At 39.1% G+C, this 18,259-nt stretch overlaps 1 protein-coding gene across 1 annotated transcript; it reads right to left on the reverse strand.

Annotated features, from left to right (window-relative positions):
- Nucleotides 1-313: 313 nt before the first annotated feature.
- Nucleotides 314-5,450, reverse strand: LOC108130702 (myophilin). The gene is made up of 3 exons (XM_017249292.3): nt 5,361-5,450; nt 797-1,117; nt 314-727 (listed from the first exon to the last, which is right to left on the reverse strand). Exons 1-3 carry the CDS (start codon nt 5,364-5,366, stop codon nt 545-547), a joined length of 510 nt encoding a protein of 169 aa, XP_017104781.1. The 5' UTR covers nt 5,367-5,450; the 3' UTR covers nt 314-544.
- Between the last annotated feature and the right edge of the window lie 12,809 nt (nt 5,451-18,259).

Here is an 18,259-nt window from a genome sequence, read left to right on the forward strand (position 1 = left end):
GTTGAAATTGTAATTTGTGTAATCTCAGGTGGACCAGGCAACGGAAAAGCAACAGCTTCTGTTCCAAACCACTGCTGAAAGCTCCTTCGCCTTGGCCTGACAAAGAAATAAAGAACCTCATGCGAGGTCGCAAAGGTTACCGAGGAGAGGTGAGTTTCAATGACTTTGGTTCAGGGAGGCTGGGAAAACCACTTAACCGCTCGACTAACTGGCGACAGCCGCATGAATCCTCGCAGTAATTAACAACATAACACGATGCTAATCCAAGGAGGTGGGTGGGCGGCAGACGGGAGACGAGAACAACAACTTGACATTTATATTAAAATTAATTAATTTATTTGTTTCATATTATATAAATTACATTTATAGCTTGGCACTCCTTAAATCATACGCAAGAACGCACGAGATACAAATTCCATTCCATTTTTTGTTTGAACTAATTAGATTTCTGTGTTTTGTGTTTTTCTCTTTTGTTTTTGTTGATAGTAATGAGTGTGTTGTGATTTCCCTTCTAATGGGAAAGTGTTAGGTGAGGGGTATCATCTTACATGTGGCGGGCGTTGCCGAATCCACCATGTCCGGACTGGGAGGCGCCCTTGTTGAAGCCCATCTGCAGGTTCAGCTCACCCTCGTGGGCGCGCAGCTGCTCCTCGGTGAAGGTGCGCTCGTTCTTGTCGGCCATCTTGGGTCCCAGGGTGGGGCCGGTGTATTCAGGGTGCTTTTGCGTCTACAAAAAAAAAGTATATATGTTTTAGTACATATTCAGACGTCGTTTTAAATCAAAAGTAGCACTTACATAGCGTGCCAGAGCGTAGAGGGAAAGGGTGACCTGGGGGATGTTGCGACGCTCGAAAAGATCAGCAGTCTGGAAGATCTCCTCCTCGGGCACTCCGTACTTCTTCACCGCCGCCTGGAAGCGCTGGATGTTCTCCATCAGCTGGAAGTTGGTGCCACGCTCCTGGATCTTCTTGACGGATCCGGGGGCCAGTTTGTTGGCCAGCTTGCACAGCCAGATGCCGTCCTTGAGGATATCCTCGTACTGTCCGCTGGGCACCTTCTCACCCAACACTTCAAAGATCCAGTTGAGCACTTCCTGTTCCTGTTCCTTGTTGCGGGGCTGTGGGCGAGATGTAAGAAGGGCCGAAAATTGTCAGTGTGAGCCTCGAGCAGGTTGGGAATAGGTTAGGAATAGGAGGTGGAAATACGATATCAGCGTCTAAGTGCCAGGCAAATCAATTTGCTGTAATCGTAGACAATTGCAGGGCCAAGATGGTTAGCCGGGGGCCATGAAATTGTCTCAAAAATAAACAAGCTAAATCCCTGGCAGGCACAGATTGCCCGAAGTTCAAAGGTCAGCAAAGAGACCTTATGCTCTCAGTGTTCTGGGGGTGTGCGTGCGTGTGTTTCCATTTGGAAAATGCCCAAAATCAAAGCGGACTACGCCAGAGATGCGAAGAAGAGCCAGAACCTTGGTCTTTTAGGGTCCCCGAAATAGATTCATTTTCCAATTAATTAATTTTGATTCCGACACCGTGAGTCCTGTCCGGGCAGTCAGGCATTTAATGGGACAGTTGACAGGGAAAGCCACTAACTGTTTAATTGAAATTTACGTGAAGGCAATAAATTCACTCGCGGGTCAATTGCGGGCGCGCAGTTCATTCACCGGATGGCGAAAAACTGAATAGGAGGCTTTTAAATTTGATTAGCGACGAGCCCCTCTCACACTTTTATCTTATTAACCGTGAGCTGGCACAAATCTAATTGACCCGAGAACAAGTATTGCTAATTAAAAACAATGCTAAATCTGCGCATTTAATTATTTATCCAATGGCCAACATGGCGTATACGCAACAATTACCAAACTGAAATATTTTCGTAATTGAAATCTGATGCGTGTGTATGTGCAACTGGGCTCATTAATATTTCGCACATTTCTGCTAATTTATCGGGCATTGTTCATGGCTATTTTCATTTTATTTTTATTGCTTTGCTGGCCAATTGTGGCTTTTTGTTTGTACATTTTAAGCTGTCATTTGATTTGCGGCCGAGCGTTCAGGATCGAATAAATTTTTTTGTGAACCAAAAATGCTCCGCAAAACCCAAATGCCCGCAAAATGTCAAATTGCACACAAAGTGCAAACATTAAAAAATAATAAAACTCAATAGCAGCAACTACTAAAAGGCGAGGCCATCCATACTTTCCGTACGCCTATATAATTTTTAACAATTTAATTATGTCCGCATTCAGTTGGGTTATTGAGGTTATTGAATTCGAAAGCATATTATTTTTATTTGATTTTGTAAGTCTAGAATGTTTATATAATAAATTTAATTGATCGAATCTGGACATTTAAAAGGGGATTTTCTAATTGTTCATTTATTGGTGGTTTTTAAATTATTTTGAATTCCGGTTTACAGGGCATAAAGCCATCGAAATAATATTTTATTGAAATGCACATTCTTGTTACTTTTACAATTTTGTTTGCTATTTATTTATTGTTATTGTTTGAGCGCAACAACAGCAGTCTGTTGCCTTATTTTCATATTTCCCCAAAGGGAAAATTATTTATTTATTTAAAGTATGTATAGTATACATATATTTACGGCAAAAATGGAGCTTGAAGCTGCAACTGAGCCAGCGATACGCTTTAATGGCAACCAATGAACCGGGGGGATTTTAATGAATTGTACGTCAATTTGCGTTCGCAATTGCTTCGATTCCAATTCGATTTCGCAACCGAGTTTATTTCCCTCAATTTTTTTTATTTTTCACCCTGTTTTTTTTAATTGATTGTACAAACAAACCAGGAATTGTTGATGATCTTCTGATAGAATCTCATTTCACGTTTGGCTCTTGGCAGTGTTTTCTCATTATTAATTGGTTTATCTGGTTGGCCGCTTGACAGTTGGTTTTACTCTCCGGACGCTTGCAGAGTCCAGCTTGGTAAATTAAAAAATAATTCTGTAGGTGATGAACAGCTAAGTGATATCGATTGTGGTCAGCCAATGCCAGGGACCTTTTGGCGTGAGGCTTTAAGGGCAAAAGTCACAATTTGTGAAGTTCTTTAACCCTTTAGTTTGTTCTGATTTTTGTCATGAATTATTTTAACCGAATTTTTTCTTCAGGCATTTTTTGTCTGCTTTTCCTGACCTTCAAACAACCCTCAGCTTTGTTGGCCATATTTTTATGTGCTTCAATGGCGCCCTCTTTTTAGTTTGTTTGCCTTTTTCCGGTTGCTGGCATAAATAAAAATTCTCATTTGAACATAAAGATAAACGCTCATTTTTGCTGCTATTATTTCAATTTGTCATTTGGACTCCTGCCAATTGGCGGATGCCGGCCAACATTAACCAAAGGCCAACGGGATGAAACTTTTACCCAAACACAGGGGCGGCTGGCAATCAAATTTTTTTGTTCGCCTTTTATATCAGTTTTTTTTTTGTATAAAAAAAAATTTTATTCAGACGCCGTCCTTTGGCCTTGAGTGGATTGTAAAAAGCGAATGCAAAATTGCACTAAAATTTCGGCGCTTTCCTTGGACTTTATGTTTATGGCCTTTGCATTGTTGCCAAGAAAACGGCAGACGCACGTCAACAATTTGTTTGGGTTTTTGGTTGATTACTTTTTGGCTCAACAGTTTGCTTAGCTGCAGCAATAAATAGCTAGATTGTTTGAAATAATCAAATACTGTTTATGCGAAGATTTGACGACGATGAAGTCATCATGCGTTGCATCATGGAATAATTTCCATTAAAAATTCAATAAATCACAGCCCGCAAATAGAAAGTCATTAATTAAACTGTGTCACGATTGCCGGGGAAAAAGGTCACTATATCATAATGTATGATAAAACGACATAAAAAGGATACTTTAGGTTTTAAATATATTATAAACATATGGCATGTATTAACACAATAATACAGAAAAAAATATAGCTCTCGTATTCATATTTAACTCACTGGACCATTAACAGAATTTATTACATGTTAATTTGTATACACAAATTGAAAAGTTTTTATGGGAAATATTGTCACCAAGCCAGTGTGAATTAATTATAAAAAGCATATTATTCAAATTTCTCGAATGGCGGGCTGCAAAAAAAGAATGACACCTCCTATGACAAAGTTCATCAATTGCTTTTTATGCACCTGTGACATTTCTCCCCATAATTCAAACGAATAATCCACTTCAATTAAAAGCAAAGTTATGCTACGGCGGCTGTGAATGTCAGTCGCAAAAAGTTGCCAGCGATATTGAGAAACGAATGTCATCAGGGGGAAAATATTGTTTAAATTAATTATGAATCGAAATGGCAAGAGGAATACGCAATTTGTGACAATCATTTTATGCATCATAAGAATTAAAATGTTAAATAAAATGTTCGAGTCCTGCAGGGAACATCTGAACGGTATCACCACCTCCTGGAAGTGGTGCTTTTCAAAAGAACGATCAAAATTTATGGCCGTTTAACTGGTCGACTGGCCCAAGGGTCAGCCCTAGGCCAGACTGTCTGCAAAGTGATTTTTTATTTTAATTTACACAACAAACAACGACATGAAAATAAATGACTCAAATACGCGATATATGAGAATGAATTATTATCCGGCAGCTGCTGTGAGTGGGCGTTTTCGAAAACATTTGCCAAAAAAATTCTACTTAGGCCCTAGGGCAGGATCAGCATTAAAGAGAGTACGTTTGCCTGTGGCGGGTATATGCCAACTGTTAATTGACTATTTCAATAATTAATTAATTTAAGAAATTTTTAATTAAACTGCCTGCGTTGTTTGCAGTTAAATATTTTGCTTGTTAATTGCTTATTTAATTATAAATACATATAAACATTGATTGCCTCGTGTATTGTTATATTTCGTTTCACGGAATTAACAGAATTTACTGGCATAAATCAACTGGCAATTTATTGTTTTAATAAGCAGTTTCACATTAAATGAATACGCCAATATTTCACATTTTTCAAATGTATATTTTTTTAATTTATTTTGTTCTTTTTTATGGGAAAACTTAATTTGTTGATATTCCTTTTTATTTTGTCTGGTGCCACTTTGCGAACGAGTGTGCAAATTAATTGATTGAGTGTCTTTACGAGTACGTGACTTTTCAATGCTTCAATATATTTTTAAAAAACATTAATAATACTTTATTTTCGACCCAGTTTCGTGCTCTTTTCACTCATGAAAACGAAAAGGCTTAATTGCATTTCGGAAATTGTTAATTTAGAAAACTATTTAATCAGCAGATGCACTTCAAATAACAATATAATAAGCAACAGGACACAACTTGTAAATATCTAATATAGACAGGACACTTGATTATCCTTGCAGAGCTTGTAAAAAAAACTTACAGCCATTATGTTAGATTTTATTTGATTTGAAATGCAAATTAGTGTGTGGCGCGTTTGAAACACAAATTTCAACTGACGCAAGTTTGTTGAAACAGTTTTCCATTTAGCCTAAGAGCCCGGACCCCCAAGATAATTTACGAAAATTCTGAAAATGTTTTTAGGTTAGGCTAATGCCTCTGCCGCGGCCGCTGCCGCTGCCAGCGTCGTCGTCGACGCCGACGTCAGCGGGCAGATATAGATTTGTTCGATGCCAAAATCGCCCAAAATAAAGTCAGTGTGGGAGCCGGAAAGGGGGCGGCAAAAACAGAATTAGATGCCAGCAGAGGCGGCGGAAAAGCTTGATGACGTCACCAGGGAAAAAGCGGAAAATAAAATAGTGAAAAGAATCACAGACAGAAGTGTGCCTAGTGCCAGTTGCCAAATATCTGTTATTGAAGTCGATTCCCTTTCGCTTTCTTCAGCAACTTGCCGGCAATTATGTTAAGTCAAGAGCTGATTGAGGTATCTGAAAGATACATATTTGTGTAGTTGCCAAACTAATCTGTTTTTAATTAATTAAAGTTCTAATTGTCTTATATTTTAGCAAATTTTTTGCTCAACAAACCTCATCATACCAAAATCAATTTGTAATTGCATTAAAACTTTTCCACATATGACAAAGTTTTTGGTTGAAAATAATTTAGGTAAAAGCAAACGAATCCTCGCAAAAGTCCATTTGCTTATTTGAATGGCACTATGCGAAACGATAATTAAATTATCTCGATAAACATTCCGACAAGTTCAAGTTTAAGTTTCTGACATTGGCCATGGCAAGGTGGTGCCTCATGAAATCTCGTCAAAATAAACAAACTACAGGGGCGTAGATATATCTTTTCACACCTGAAGTCCATAAATCCGGCCATCTCCGACATTCGTGTCTGTATTTATTCAGTTGTAGTCCGTGGAAATCTCAGTGTCGTCTCAAATGAATAGCATTTTATCGCTTTCAAGCAAATCAAATTGATTAAAACGTCCAATTAAAATCTGCAATCCTTTCCCCCATTCTCTACCTTGTGGTTATGCATAGTTTTTTTTTCATAAGTCAAAGGAAAATTTTCACGCTTTATCTAAAAAACGCTCAATGAATTTATTTCACACAAACAAATGAATAATATTCATATTTATCTATCTACCAGGGGGAACAAAGTGTATATGAAAATTTATGGACAAATGAACTTCACCATGAACTGTGTCAGTGAAAATCCTCGATGAAAGGCAAAGCAAACAAAATAATCTACGCACACCTACCAGAATAAAGCAAAAACAGCTGCCAAGGCTGCAATCAAAATTAATTGAGCAGCTCGGAGCTCAGTGTCAGAATGTGGCAGTGTGTGTATGAATTTCCAACATTTTGCTATTTATTTGCTGATGTTTGAGTATGAGTCTATGTCAAAGTGAAGGCGGCGGTGTGGGCGTTATGTCCACCGCACAGAGCGACCCACAAAAAGTGGCCCAGAGCCTCAGCATTTGCTGCCAAGATCTGGCAATCGAAATCGTTTTGTGTAAAAAGCATCCGATTTATGAGTACAAGATGGGGGGAGATGGCAGAGAATTTCGATTCCAGATGATCGAACTAAAAACACCCTGCAGAACTATTTTTTTTAGCAAGAGGGTTTAGTGTATTTAACAATTTTTAATGAATAGAGAGTATTTTTCCAACAAAATATTGTTTAAATTTTTTTTGCCGGATAAAATACTCAAGGGACAATAATGAGCATCAAAGCCTAGTCGGCTCACTTTCGTTTTTTGGCCAAAAACAACCGAACAACTGTTGCGCATAAATAAGCAACAGAAATGGGCTTTAAAAACAACGGTCGATTCCTACAAAAAAATACAATGGAAAAAAAACAGAAATAAGCAGCTTTGTGGCTGCCACAAGCTAAGGCGGAACACTTGTCGATAATTATGTTCAAGGCAGACCGCACAGAAATCGAGGTCAATTGTGTATATATCTGGATACATCCATCCATTTGTTCGACTATCTTTTCCTTAAAATGTATCCCAATATTGGGCTCCAGACCTCGTCCTTCGAATGATGTTCTGTTTTATCCTGGCTCCAGCTGCCATCCACTTAACTGTGCTAATTAATTCTTTGTGCTTGGCTTAGCCTGAATTTCTTTCATTTTTTCCAGGAATTGGTTCCCTATATGCTTAAACAGCCAGACATTCCTTGAAATTAAAGCAAAAATTGAATTTATTTTGTTTAAATGTGCGCTTGCTGCCTGGCAGAAATTACAGCATAAAATAGCATTAAGTAAAAATTGGATTTTTAATTATATCGATTGGCTTACTGGGAGACTTGGCTGCACTCTGTTAGTCTGCTTTCTGGGCAGAGTTGAAACAATTTTCAATTTAATTAGAAACAAACATGGACTGTGGAAAATGAAGTAATTAATTATGCATTATGGCTTTTGGGGTGCAATGATGATCAGGGGCAACCGCTCGGAACGAATCAAATAAAGTTTCCACTTATCCGGATACACATCTAAAATATATAGAATGCTTTGTCTGTGTCCCTAAAATGCTAACCAGTCCGAAATGAAAAATGCCATCTGGAACCCCAGAGCTCAGCAAATTTTCAGTTCAACTTGGAACATTTTTCTCCTCGCTTTATCTCCAAACATGGTCGTAAATGAATTTTGTGTGCAAAATAAGTGAAATGTATATTTGGTTTAGCAGTTTTTTGTTTACTCTGCTCAAGATTTTGGCCCGTTTTTGTTTCAACTTCCAGTTATCCAACAAAAATTGCTGTTTACAAGGAGTCAACAGACATGTAGAAGCGATTATTTCTGTTTTATGTGCCATGGCGGCCATTAAAAGATTGAAGTTTTAGAAGAATTCCACCCCAGTTGGAGCAACATGGATGAGATATAAATGAATTTCACTCGACTGCCAGTTATAAATTACGAATAAATGCCCGTCCCGGCTGAAAGGTTAGTCGAGTTCACTTCTATTCATCTAAAAATTCTTCACTTCCTTTGACTTTAGGATTATGTACCTTGCATAATTTTTCGTTCCCATTTTTTTATCTTGCAACTAAATACTCCCTACTTTGGTCATGCAGTCGAAAATTTATCTTTGACCAGCGCCAACAAATGCAAAACAAACAATTTTCAATTTAAATAATTCTCTGGGAATATCTTAAAAACGGTTGGCCATTTTCTCGTACTTCTTCGTCTATGGAAAAATAGTTGAATAGATATTAAAAACAAAGGGCGGGAGAAAAGAACAAAAATATGGAAGGAAGGAAGCCACCGCGTAAAAATATTCTAGCCCCTGGCATTAAAAGGCAACACGCAAACAATTTGCGATATAAACTCATAAAAATGCATAAATTTATATACACAAAAAAGTCCGAGTATATTTGTTCTATATGCAAGTTTGTTTCCCCGCCAATTCTATTCTATTTTTCTATTATTTTTTTTTTTTCGCAATGGTTGCTATCTTTCTGAGGCATATTTTACCTAAGGCCTGTTTACTAATAAGCCACCCATGCCATCGTGCCCCCGATTTGAATTGTAGATTCAGCTCACACTTGGTGTGCAACGTGTGCAGCTTGTAAACAGTTTCTGAATATCAGGTTCCTATTCTATTAGTAAACATTTGTATTTCTCTATTCCCATTGTTTTTCTGTATCTTCGAGCCAAAATTTGCCACTCATTTCCGGTAGGCGTGGGATCCAAAAATCTTCATCAGCTTGGCTAGGACTTGTAGTTTTTGGTATTCCGGCACAAATTTAATAATACACAGCATGTGTTCTGCATCGACTTTGAAACTCATTGAATACCTTTCTGTACACACAATTCAGGATGAAATAATAGAAAATAATATAATTCCTAGAATATTATATATATTTTTGCACACTCAAACTTAATAGAAGAATATTAACAAGCTGATGGGCAAACAACCCCATATGATATATGTCAGCTAATTTGAATGTCATGTTAAAGCAAATATACCAACTCGCAAGATTAAATATATATATTGACCTCAAGTGTTTTTCCAAAGATGTGTATTTTTTTCTTGGACATATTTAATATGTGGCTAATTTTCCAAAAGCTTGTTTGTGTTTTTTTCGTTGATGCCTAATATTTGCTAGATTGTTCTAAATTTATTGTTTTGAGTTGTCTACTTTTTTACGATTTGTTTTTATAAACATACACACGTATGTGCAAATGTTTCTTGAGGCCCAAATAAACTCACACCACAATTTTTTAGACTATAAAAATATTCAAATTATAAATTGTTTTTTTTTTTGTGGGAAATTGTTTATGGCTAATTTGATGATTTTCCTTTAAACAATTCACATTGTTTTTCACATTTCGACATCATTTAATTTTGCATAAAATATGACGCCGTTTGTTTGTCTGTTTGGAAAACAATGTGTATAAATATTTGGGTGGAAAATCAGCTAACACGGTACCAAACAAACAGATCGAAAAGGATGGAAAGGATAATGTACAGATGTGTGTGAGGAAGCTGTGTTGTTTGTATGTAAATGCAAATGAAATTTTCTTGTCTCCTCGCAAGCAACTGCATTAAAACATGCATGAGCCATGGACCCCTACCATCCAACCTCCGGCATCTTGAGCCAATGTGTGAGTGTGTATCTTTGTAATCACTTTATTTTGCATATGTGAACCGAGCTAAGTGTACCAACGTGACTGTGTGTGTGTGTGTACGTAAATAAATTGCAAAAATATTTTAAAGGTTGCCACAGCCACGTCGCTCTCAGGGATTGGTATGGTGTGGTACCTTGAAAGAAAGGCTGTCAGTAAATGAAATAAAACTAAAGCATGGAGGAAACGGGGAGCAGAAGCCCAGGGACAAGACGCTGAACGGCAAAAACTTGCTCAAGGATTTGTAAAATTTATCGTAGACATCATTATGCGACAATTTCTCTAGCTTTCATCCTGGCAGCATTCGGGCAACAGCAGCTGCAACATGCAACATGCGAGTGGGAGTGGAAGTGCGAGTAAGAGTCTCATGTGCTGGAGCTGGCAGCTTTGCATTTCACGTTTTACATTGGCAAAATCGTTTTCAAAATGCAAAAAAGCTAACAAAATGGCACAAAAAGCGCAAGGAGAACCCGTCTAAATTATTCAAAACATAAGCAAGCCATGATGTATGGCATCAGGAGGGAATCTGACTACGAAATTGCTAAGGGGCAGTGAGCGTAGGGGAGGTAGAATGTGGATTGAGTGAGTGTCCCTGGCAGATTACATTACTTTCCTAATTGATTGTGCAGGATTAAACTTTAGACAGCAGGAAAATGATTGCAAATTTCCGGCTGCACTGCTTGCACGAGGAATACTGCTTGATTGAATTGCAAATTGATAGCATGCTTCTAGGCGGTGAATGTACTCGAATTTCGAAAGAATGGAATGATTCTGAGTCTGAATATGGAACGTTATTGAATATGGATTTTTTAACTTTTTGAAGAAGAATAATCTGAAAAATAAATTTGATACCACCTACATACATATATGCATATTCCATTTAAATTCATGTATTTGAACATAAAGTTGTCCAATTTTTAAAGATTCATCAAATTTTGTTGGAGATAATTTGAAAAAATATCAATAACCATCACAGGCCGACATAGACCATGACGCTTACCCACTTGGAGGCAAACAAGCCCATTAAACAAATAAACTTGCGTAGAAAGTATGCGGATGGCAGACAAACCGCACAACATTATCCTGGATGCCTTCGGTGGGATCCCTACTCAGCCCATGACAGCCATAAAAACGTGCAAAATGAATCATTATAAATAACAATAAACGGAACGTAAGCCATATTTTAGGCATAATAGCTAATAAAACACACACCAAAGTGGCCAGCCGAGCGAGCCGTCCGAAAAACGCCTTGGAATCATGCAAGCCTAACCGAACCGACGTGTCCATGTCCGACTACATTTAAAATGATAAAGGCAGGCCAAGCGAAACAAAAACAAAAAACAGCCAGCAACAAGCCAAAGGACAGGGGGGAAATAAATATAAAAAAAAGCCTGATATGCTTCAACAATAAAGCCAAGACAGCCAGACTCCAAATGGAAAACAAAAGCAGCCCCAAAAGAAGCTCGGAAGATGAGAGGCAGGCCTTCTGGTCCGACTCATTGGGGCGTCGAATGCAGCACCTTTCACCTTTCAAACAGTCATGGTCCTGATCCTGGGAAAACCACCAGAGTGGGCAGAACAGAAAAGGAGAAGAAGAAGGCTCAGGAAAAGCCGGCGCGGTCAGCGGCTGTTTGCTCGTATATTTCACGCTCGAACGTCTTTGGGGTCACACAAATCCGATTTACATGCAAATAAATAAAATTCATGTCGAACTTCGAGTTGCAGACAATAAATTTTTGAGTGCGCTTCACTTGTCCGTGCAAAAAGCATGAAAAGAGGACCCAAAAGAAGCAACTGATACAAAAAGTGGAGAGTTGGAAAGTGCAGACCGACCGCTCGAGAATCGTCTTTTATGTAGTACGGCTGGCCGACCCGATATTCCACTTTTCCATTTGGGTTTTATTCCTTTGCTTTCATTTTGTATTGGTCGGTCTGTAGTCTGTGTAGTGGCGCGAAGGACTACGCGCTGTGAAATTGTATTTATAATGAATCCAATGTGATATGCCGATTTTCCACTTCTCTGGCTTACATGCGCCGAGCACTTGACATTCGTGGAAATGAAACGCGAATATTGCGTTTACTTTTCCCTTTCCGCCAAGGTTCTCCCGCGCATTCCTAGACTTCAATTTAAACTTTGGCCGACGGCTGCAATTTATGCAAGCCATTTCAATAAACTTATCAAATTCCTTGGACGTCTCCGAAATTCCTCATCGCGCTTAATTTTACGGTAATAAAATTCAGAGACCTGGTGTAGCCAACCGAGCCAGATGCGATGTAATAATAAAAATGTCAAACTACGCCAACTAATAATAAAAGCAAATAACGAGCCATCATATAAAAAGCAATTACATCTTCATACCCTGAATGAAGCATCGCGGTTGAGTTATTGTCTTGCTGATTTTTTCTGCGTATGGGTCAAGTTGTTATTATTATTTCAGGTGACTCGGATTTTCTGTGGCCCATTCATCATCCCAGCTTGCAGGGCATCTGGTCGTCGGGGCCCTTGAAAAACACATTGGCATACTTTATGCTTGTTTTATTATTTTAAAACCTTCGGAGTCACTGGGAGCAGCGAAGGAGAAATTTCTCGGCTGTCATTTGTTGTTCTTGGCGCTGCTCTTGTATAGGTGAGCTGCTGCCCTGGCTGCTCACTCCTTCAAAATGTTGTGATGAGAATGTAAATTACCCGGAAAATGCGACATATATACATTTACAGCAACAGAAACAGCTACAACATCAGCAGCAGCAGCAAGGACAACTGGCAAGGATACAGGTGAGAAAAATTTGTTCAAAAAGTAAAATATATAAATATTTTTGATATTCAATAATATTACGAAATAACTTTGATTTTATTTAAAAATATAATACATAAAATAAATCAACATTTATAATAAAAAAAGCTAACTTTTTCTCTCACTGCAACTACATGATGGGCAAGAAGAGCTTCAAAATTGGGGCGTGGCTGTTGCCACAAATGGCTCCCTCTGTCAACTAAAGTGTAAAAAAATGGCAAGTTGAGCGTTGAAAGCAACGGAAGCCGTCCCCCACAATGCAAGTGGAACAGCTGCCCGGGAAGGGGCGTGTGGGTGTGGGGTGACTCCCCAAAGGGGCGGAGAATGAGGCAAAACAGGAAGCAAGCGGAGGTCGAGGTCTTGGTCTTGGCTCTTGGTCGTTGTTCACCATCCTGACAGCAGACAACAATGTAACATAATGGCGGTAACATTGAGTGCCTACATAAGTCCTTTTAATTTGAATATTTTACGGTAGCAACTTAGGTGCCTCCGCCTTCCTGCCAACCCCCAACCAAACACACACAGTCTCTGAAGGTGTGTGTCAATTCATGTGGTTGTGTGTGATTTAAGACGCCATTGAAGAAAACTTGTCGACTGAATTGTACCGAAAATGTTCCTTAGAAAAAGGCCAAAAACGACGAAAAGAAAAGACTCAGGCGAAGCCAACAAAAAAAATCCTCAGCACGTGTTGTAATTGTCGAGTATCAACGCGGAAGTGTACGTGTGTCACCATCAGCCGGAAACGGAAATGGCGACAATGTGCCTTGCCGGCGAAATGAAAAATTAAAGTTATCGCCGTGGCATTAATGCCAACGTCAACCAGGATTTTCTTAGGCCTCCATTTTTGATATCCCCACCATCCTGGGTTGTTGCCTTTATCGCCGGTTCATCCGTGTGACCCTTGACACTTAGGAGTTAAGCCTATGTGTTGTCTATGCCGTTGACACGATAGAATGTCATGTCTTTCGGCTGTCGAAACGAGCTTAACATTTCCCACCGGAGTCAGCCAAGTTTCCAGGCAACAATTCAAAAATTCGTCACCATAACTGGGTGGCCATAAAACTTGCCGTGACTTTATAAGTGGCATGTGTGATTTAAAAAGTGTAAGCTTAGGCTTTCAGTGCCTGTTGCGGTACCTGTTTCTATACTTTAGGTACTAGTCTTAAAGTTTCAATTAAAAATATTACTATATGGATAATAAGGTGATAACTTCCACATCTATTTGTAGTTTCAAAGCCCCATTCTATTTTTAATAGAACTGTGACCAACATAAAGCTTGCTCGTAACTTAAAGGAAATTTAGTTTTGATTAGTTACTATGACGACTGGCTTTTCGCATACAGGTAGGTTGAGAGTATCTTTGTGCGATTTTAATTCCACTCTAAAGCAGTGCAAAATCCAGCCAACAATTCTATAGGGACACGTGTGCGTGTGCCTTTTCGCATTTAAAAACTCAATAAGGCAACTCACACAAGCACGCACTCACGCATACGCACAATATCGTCGAGGTTAGTCCAACCCACACATACGCAGCACACACTTATTTGTAGATATGGGATCCTGGATTGGGGGAAACCGGAATGGGATTGCCTGGCAACCAATAGACGTGTTCATCATACGCCACCTAAACCGGATATAATAATAAAAGGCATCCAGGCCGAACAGAGGAGAAACACGAAAATACGCAATTTAAAGAAAACATTTAAAAAGTCAAAAAAGCAGGTAAACAAACGCTAACGACACGAAACCTCGACTTTTGCCGCTTCGGGCCAAGAAGTTGATGCTTTTCTTTTTATTGTGCCACTCTGCTTCGAAGCTTGATTTTATTTTCGACTATTGCGTCTCTGACGAAATGCAAACGGAGGTAATAAAACGTGTCGCAAAAGTCTCAGCCGTATTTCATTAGCTGAAATTTGTCCGGAGGAGAATAATGTTGTTGATCAGGAACGCGCTCAATGCCCTCTGTTTACGGATATATTTCGCTTAATAACTTTTCGCTGCCATCGATACATCAAGTGGTGACAATGACAGGTGGCGGCTTCCGCTGGAAATCCAGGTAAATTAATCATTTCTGTACGTATTCAATTAAGAACTGAGCGCTGGGTCGAAGTTTTTGTTTGAGGGATGAGTTTGTTGGCATTTTTCCTCCAGATGCTGGAGTTTACACACTCTTGAAATTGTATAAAATGGAATAAAGTATACTTAAGCCTCTCAGAAAAATATAATGAATTTAAGGCACTGTTTATGGTGCCATTTGGCCATTGATTTTTTCTGTGATTTTCTAGAAACCATTCACATATTTGCACATCAATGAATCGCCTGAATTTTATGCCTGGTTAACTCGGAATGTTATTGTTGCACCTGATGTTGCATTTCCGCTTGTCGCCGCATGCACTTTCCTGGCCATTGTCAGAAACTTCCTAAATGCTCGGCCCGGCATTTAGACTGACATCCGTGAAGGTAATTCGAGTCACTGGTAGATTCTCTTTAATAACACCTGACAGTTAAGCTCACACTTGACGGGTGCAATTGAAGGAGCCGGGAGTAAGATGTCCTGAATTTTAAACAACTTTGAAAAGTACAATTGAAAAGAAGCTCGGACGTGCTGGTGGAATTGCTTAAAGTGGACGGGTGAAATGAAGCCCGAATAAAAACAAGGGAAAAAGTGTAATTTAATGACCAACAAAGGAATACTTTCACCTTAGCGAATGAGGGGGCAAGCGCCACAATGCCAAGTCAGCTGCCACATCTTGCTCCTTGGTTTCCTTGAACCTGAACTCGCTGCACCAAATTGCATTTTTCTCGTTATCTCCCAACCCCACTCCCAGCCACTCGCACTCCTCCTCAAACAAGGATTTCTTCGGCTCTTTGCGTTTTGCCACAAAAAAAAACAAAAAAAAAATGAGAAAAACGTACAAAGTTTTCCCTCGCAATTTGTTTTGTTTGCTTCTTGCTTCGTTCATTTTGTAAACAGCATGGAAAATTGCACAAAACTTTGGCCAGCAAAAACACAAAGTTAAAGGTGCTCCCATGGATTGGATAAATCAGGCCAATGAGGGGCGGAATGGAAAGGCTGAGTCCTGCCAGCCGGGCCAACCGGCAGGACCAGCTATGGCAACAGCTGTTGGCCGCCTGGATTGATAGACAAACACACCGGAACGACCGATGCAGCTGCTCCTCAATGGAATTGGCCACGACAGCCGGGTAGCAGTGAAGCTGGCGTTTGTTGATACATGGGGAACAGTTGCAAGCCAAGATTCGAGGGCAAGAAATTGGATTTCTCAAATGGAAATTGACTTTTCCACCTTGCTTTTTGATTCGAGCCAAAATAACCGAGGAAGCACAAACAAAAATGAGGTGGTTGCACTGAAAAGGATCCTAGGTGATCCTACTTGAAAGTTATTTTTGACTCACAGTTGCATCGCCAGAACAGCCATCATAGTTTGGTTCTTTAATCCGATCTTAATTCTTATTAGGAGCTGATCCCCCTTTATTAATACATTAAAGAGCATTTACGAAAAAATATTTAATGCACTTACCTTTATAACAAAATCACTCAAGTGCATAGTAACCACAGAGAGTTCCCATTATTATCTTTGGCAGTGGGGGCGTGGCACTTAAGCCTTCTTGCCTTTTGTTTGCCCGCACAGTCGTCCAATTCCAGGTGGCTTCTTTTCCAACGTAATCGTTTCCTGAAACATAAAGAAAAATGAAAATTGTTCACCTTAAACACCCAATTATATCAAAAAGAAAGAAAATGAAAATGTTCCATTTAACGCAATCAAGTTGATAAGAAGTAAAGGAAAAATTCACAGGTGCCAGAAGGCATAGGCAGAGAGGTACGACACTCGCATGTGCGTAAGTGGGCAGGTGGGTGAGCAGGTAAGAGGCGTCCTTTATTACGAAATTCCATAATGAGGGGCGCTTAAGTGAGAAAAAGATATAGAGGCAGCAGATGGCAACGAGAAAAATCCCTCAATATGCAATTTACCATAAATTTGTAATTTACTGTCAAATTATTTTCATAAGCCATTTGCATTTATATGGCCCCCACAAACACTCCCCCACACATATATGAACGTATCTATGTGGGGTGAAAGTAAGAAACCACAAGGAATCTCCTTTCTTGAGCTTACTTGGAACTTAAGCACTTAGCAAAGCTTTCACTTTTTCACCAATTTCCTTTGGCGTCGTTGCTCTTCTTTGTCTTTTTATGTGGGAAAATGTGACAGCACTCTAAAGTCGTGTCATAAAACATAAAAAATTGATTTTCAACCGAGTCATTAACTTGTTTAGCGCCATTTTCTCTTCTTTCATATAAAAATTTTCAGGATATTTATCACGAAAGAGTAATTTAAAAATTGCTCAATTATTTGTAAAATATGATTCGTTTAACTCTAAAATAACATAAAACCCAAATTAGAAATCACTTGCTCTCCACAATTAACTTTTTTATTCAAAAATCCAACACAAAACTCTTCATGATTTCCCGCATGAGTATCGCTGTTAAAATTCCTATAATTTTTCCAGATTAAATTCAAATAAAAAACGGAAAAATCCGGATAAATCACAACACTCTGGTAAATAAAACGTAAATTTCTAGCTGCTCACAAAGGAATTGATAAACGAAAACTGTTCCAGCAAAATGAAATCCAACTAAATTCATGTGTTTGTATGTGACTCTCCAGGGTCAAACTAGGACACAAAAAAGTAAACCAAAACATCCGATTCAAATATCATTGGGGAGGAAAGGAGGAAAAAAGCATTTAGTAAATGGAAATAAAAGTTTCGGCAAAAAAGTTTATTTTTGGAGATGGAAACACATTTTTTGTCTATGCCTAGGGGGCGAAAAAAAAACCGAAAATGAGCAAATACACACACGAACATGGCACGATTTTGTTGATTGCCCAATCTCATATATATCACATCCAATTATACTCCTTTGCTTCCACAAATTATGGCTTCATTTGTAACCCTATACAAGGCCATCTCTCAGCCACCGGTCTCAGCTCGGTTCGGCCTTTTTTCGACTCACTAATTTAGCGACGTTTGCTAATTTGATGGAGATGGCTTCGCTTCGTCCTTGATTACACGTCAGGAGCAAGGGTAGAGCAGCTGCTGCCTACGCCTTCATTAAGGCCATTTGCAAAAATCATTGCCATCCACGGCCAGAAATTAAGGTGGTAAGGAGGCGAGGGGACAGTCCTGGCCACGGAAAAGTTCGTTTGAGGAATATGCAAGTTGGATTGGGTAAAAGGGAGGCGGTGAAACGGCGGAACGTCGAAAAGGAAATGAAAATCATTGGAACGATAAATTTAAATTAACATACTTAATTTTCCACAGCACACTCCCACACACACCAAGCCCCTTAAAAGAAGTGGAAAACGGAGGGGAGCAAATCACCCACGGAATACCGGAAATTCGAGCTCAAAATGAATTGCGACAATTGA

The sequence above is a fragment of the Drosophila bipectinata genome, chromosome 3R (genome assembly GCF_030179905.1).
Source record: "Drosophila bipectinata strain 14024-0381.07 chromosome 3R, DbipHiC1v2, whole genome shotgun sequence".
NCBI classification, from domain to species: domain Eukaryota; kingdom Metazoa; phylum Arthropoda; class Insecta; order Diptera; family Drosophilidae; genus Drosophila; species Drosophila bipectinata.

Coding starts and splice junctions, on each gene's coding strand:
- LOC108130702 (XM_017249292.3), bottom strand. Junction 728..796: donor TCTACGCTCTGGCACGCTAT/GTAAGTGCTACT, acceptor TTTTTTTTGTAG/ACGCAAAAGCACCCTGAATA.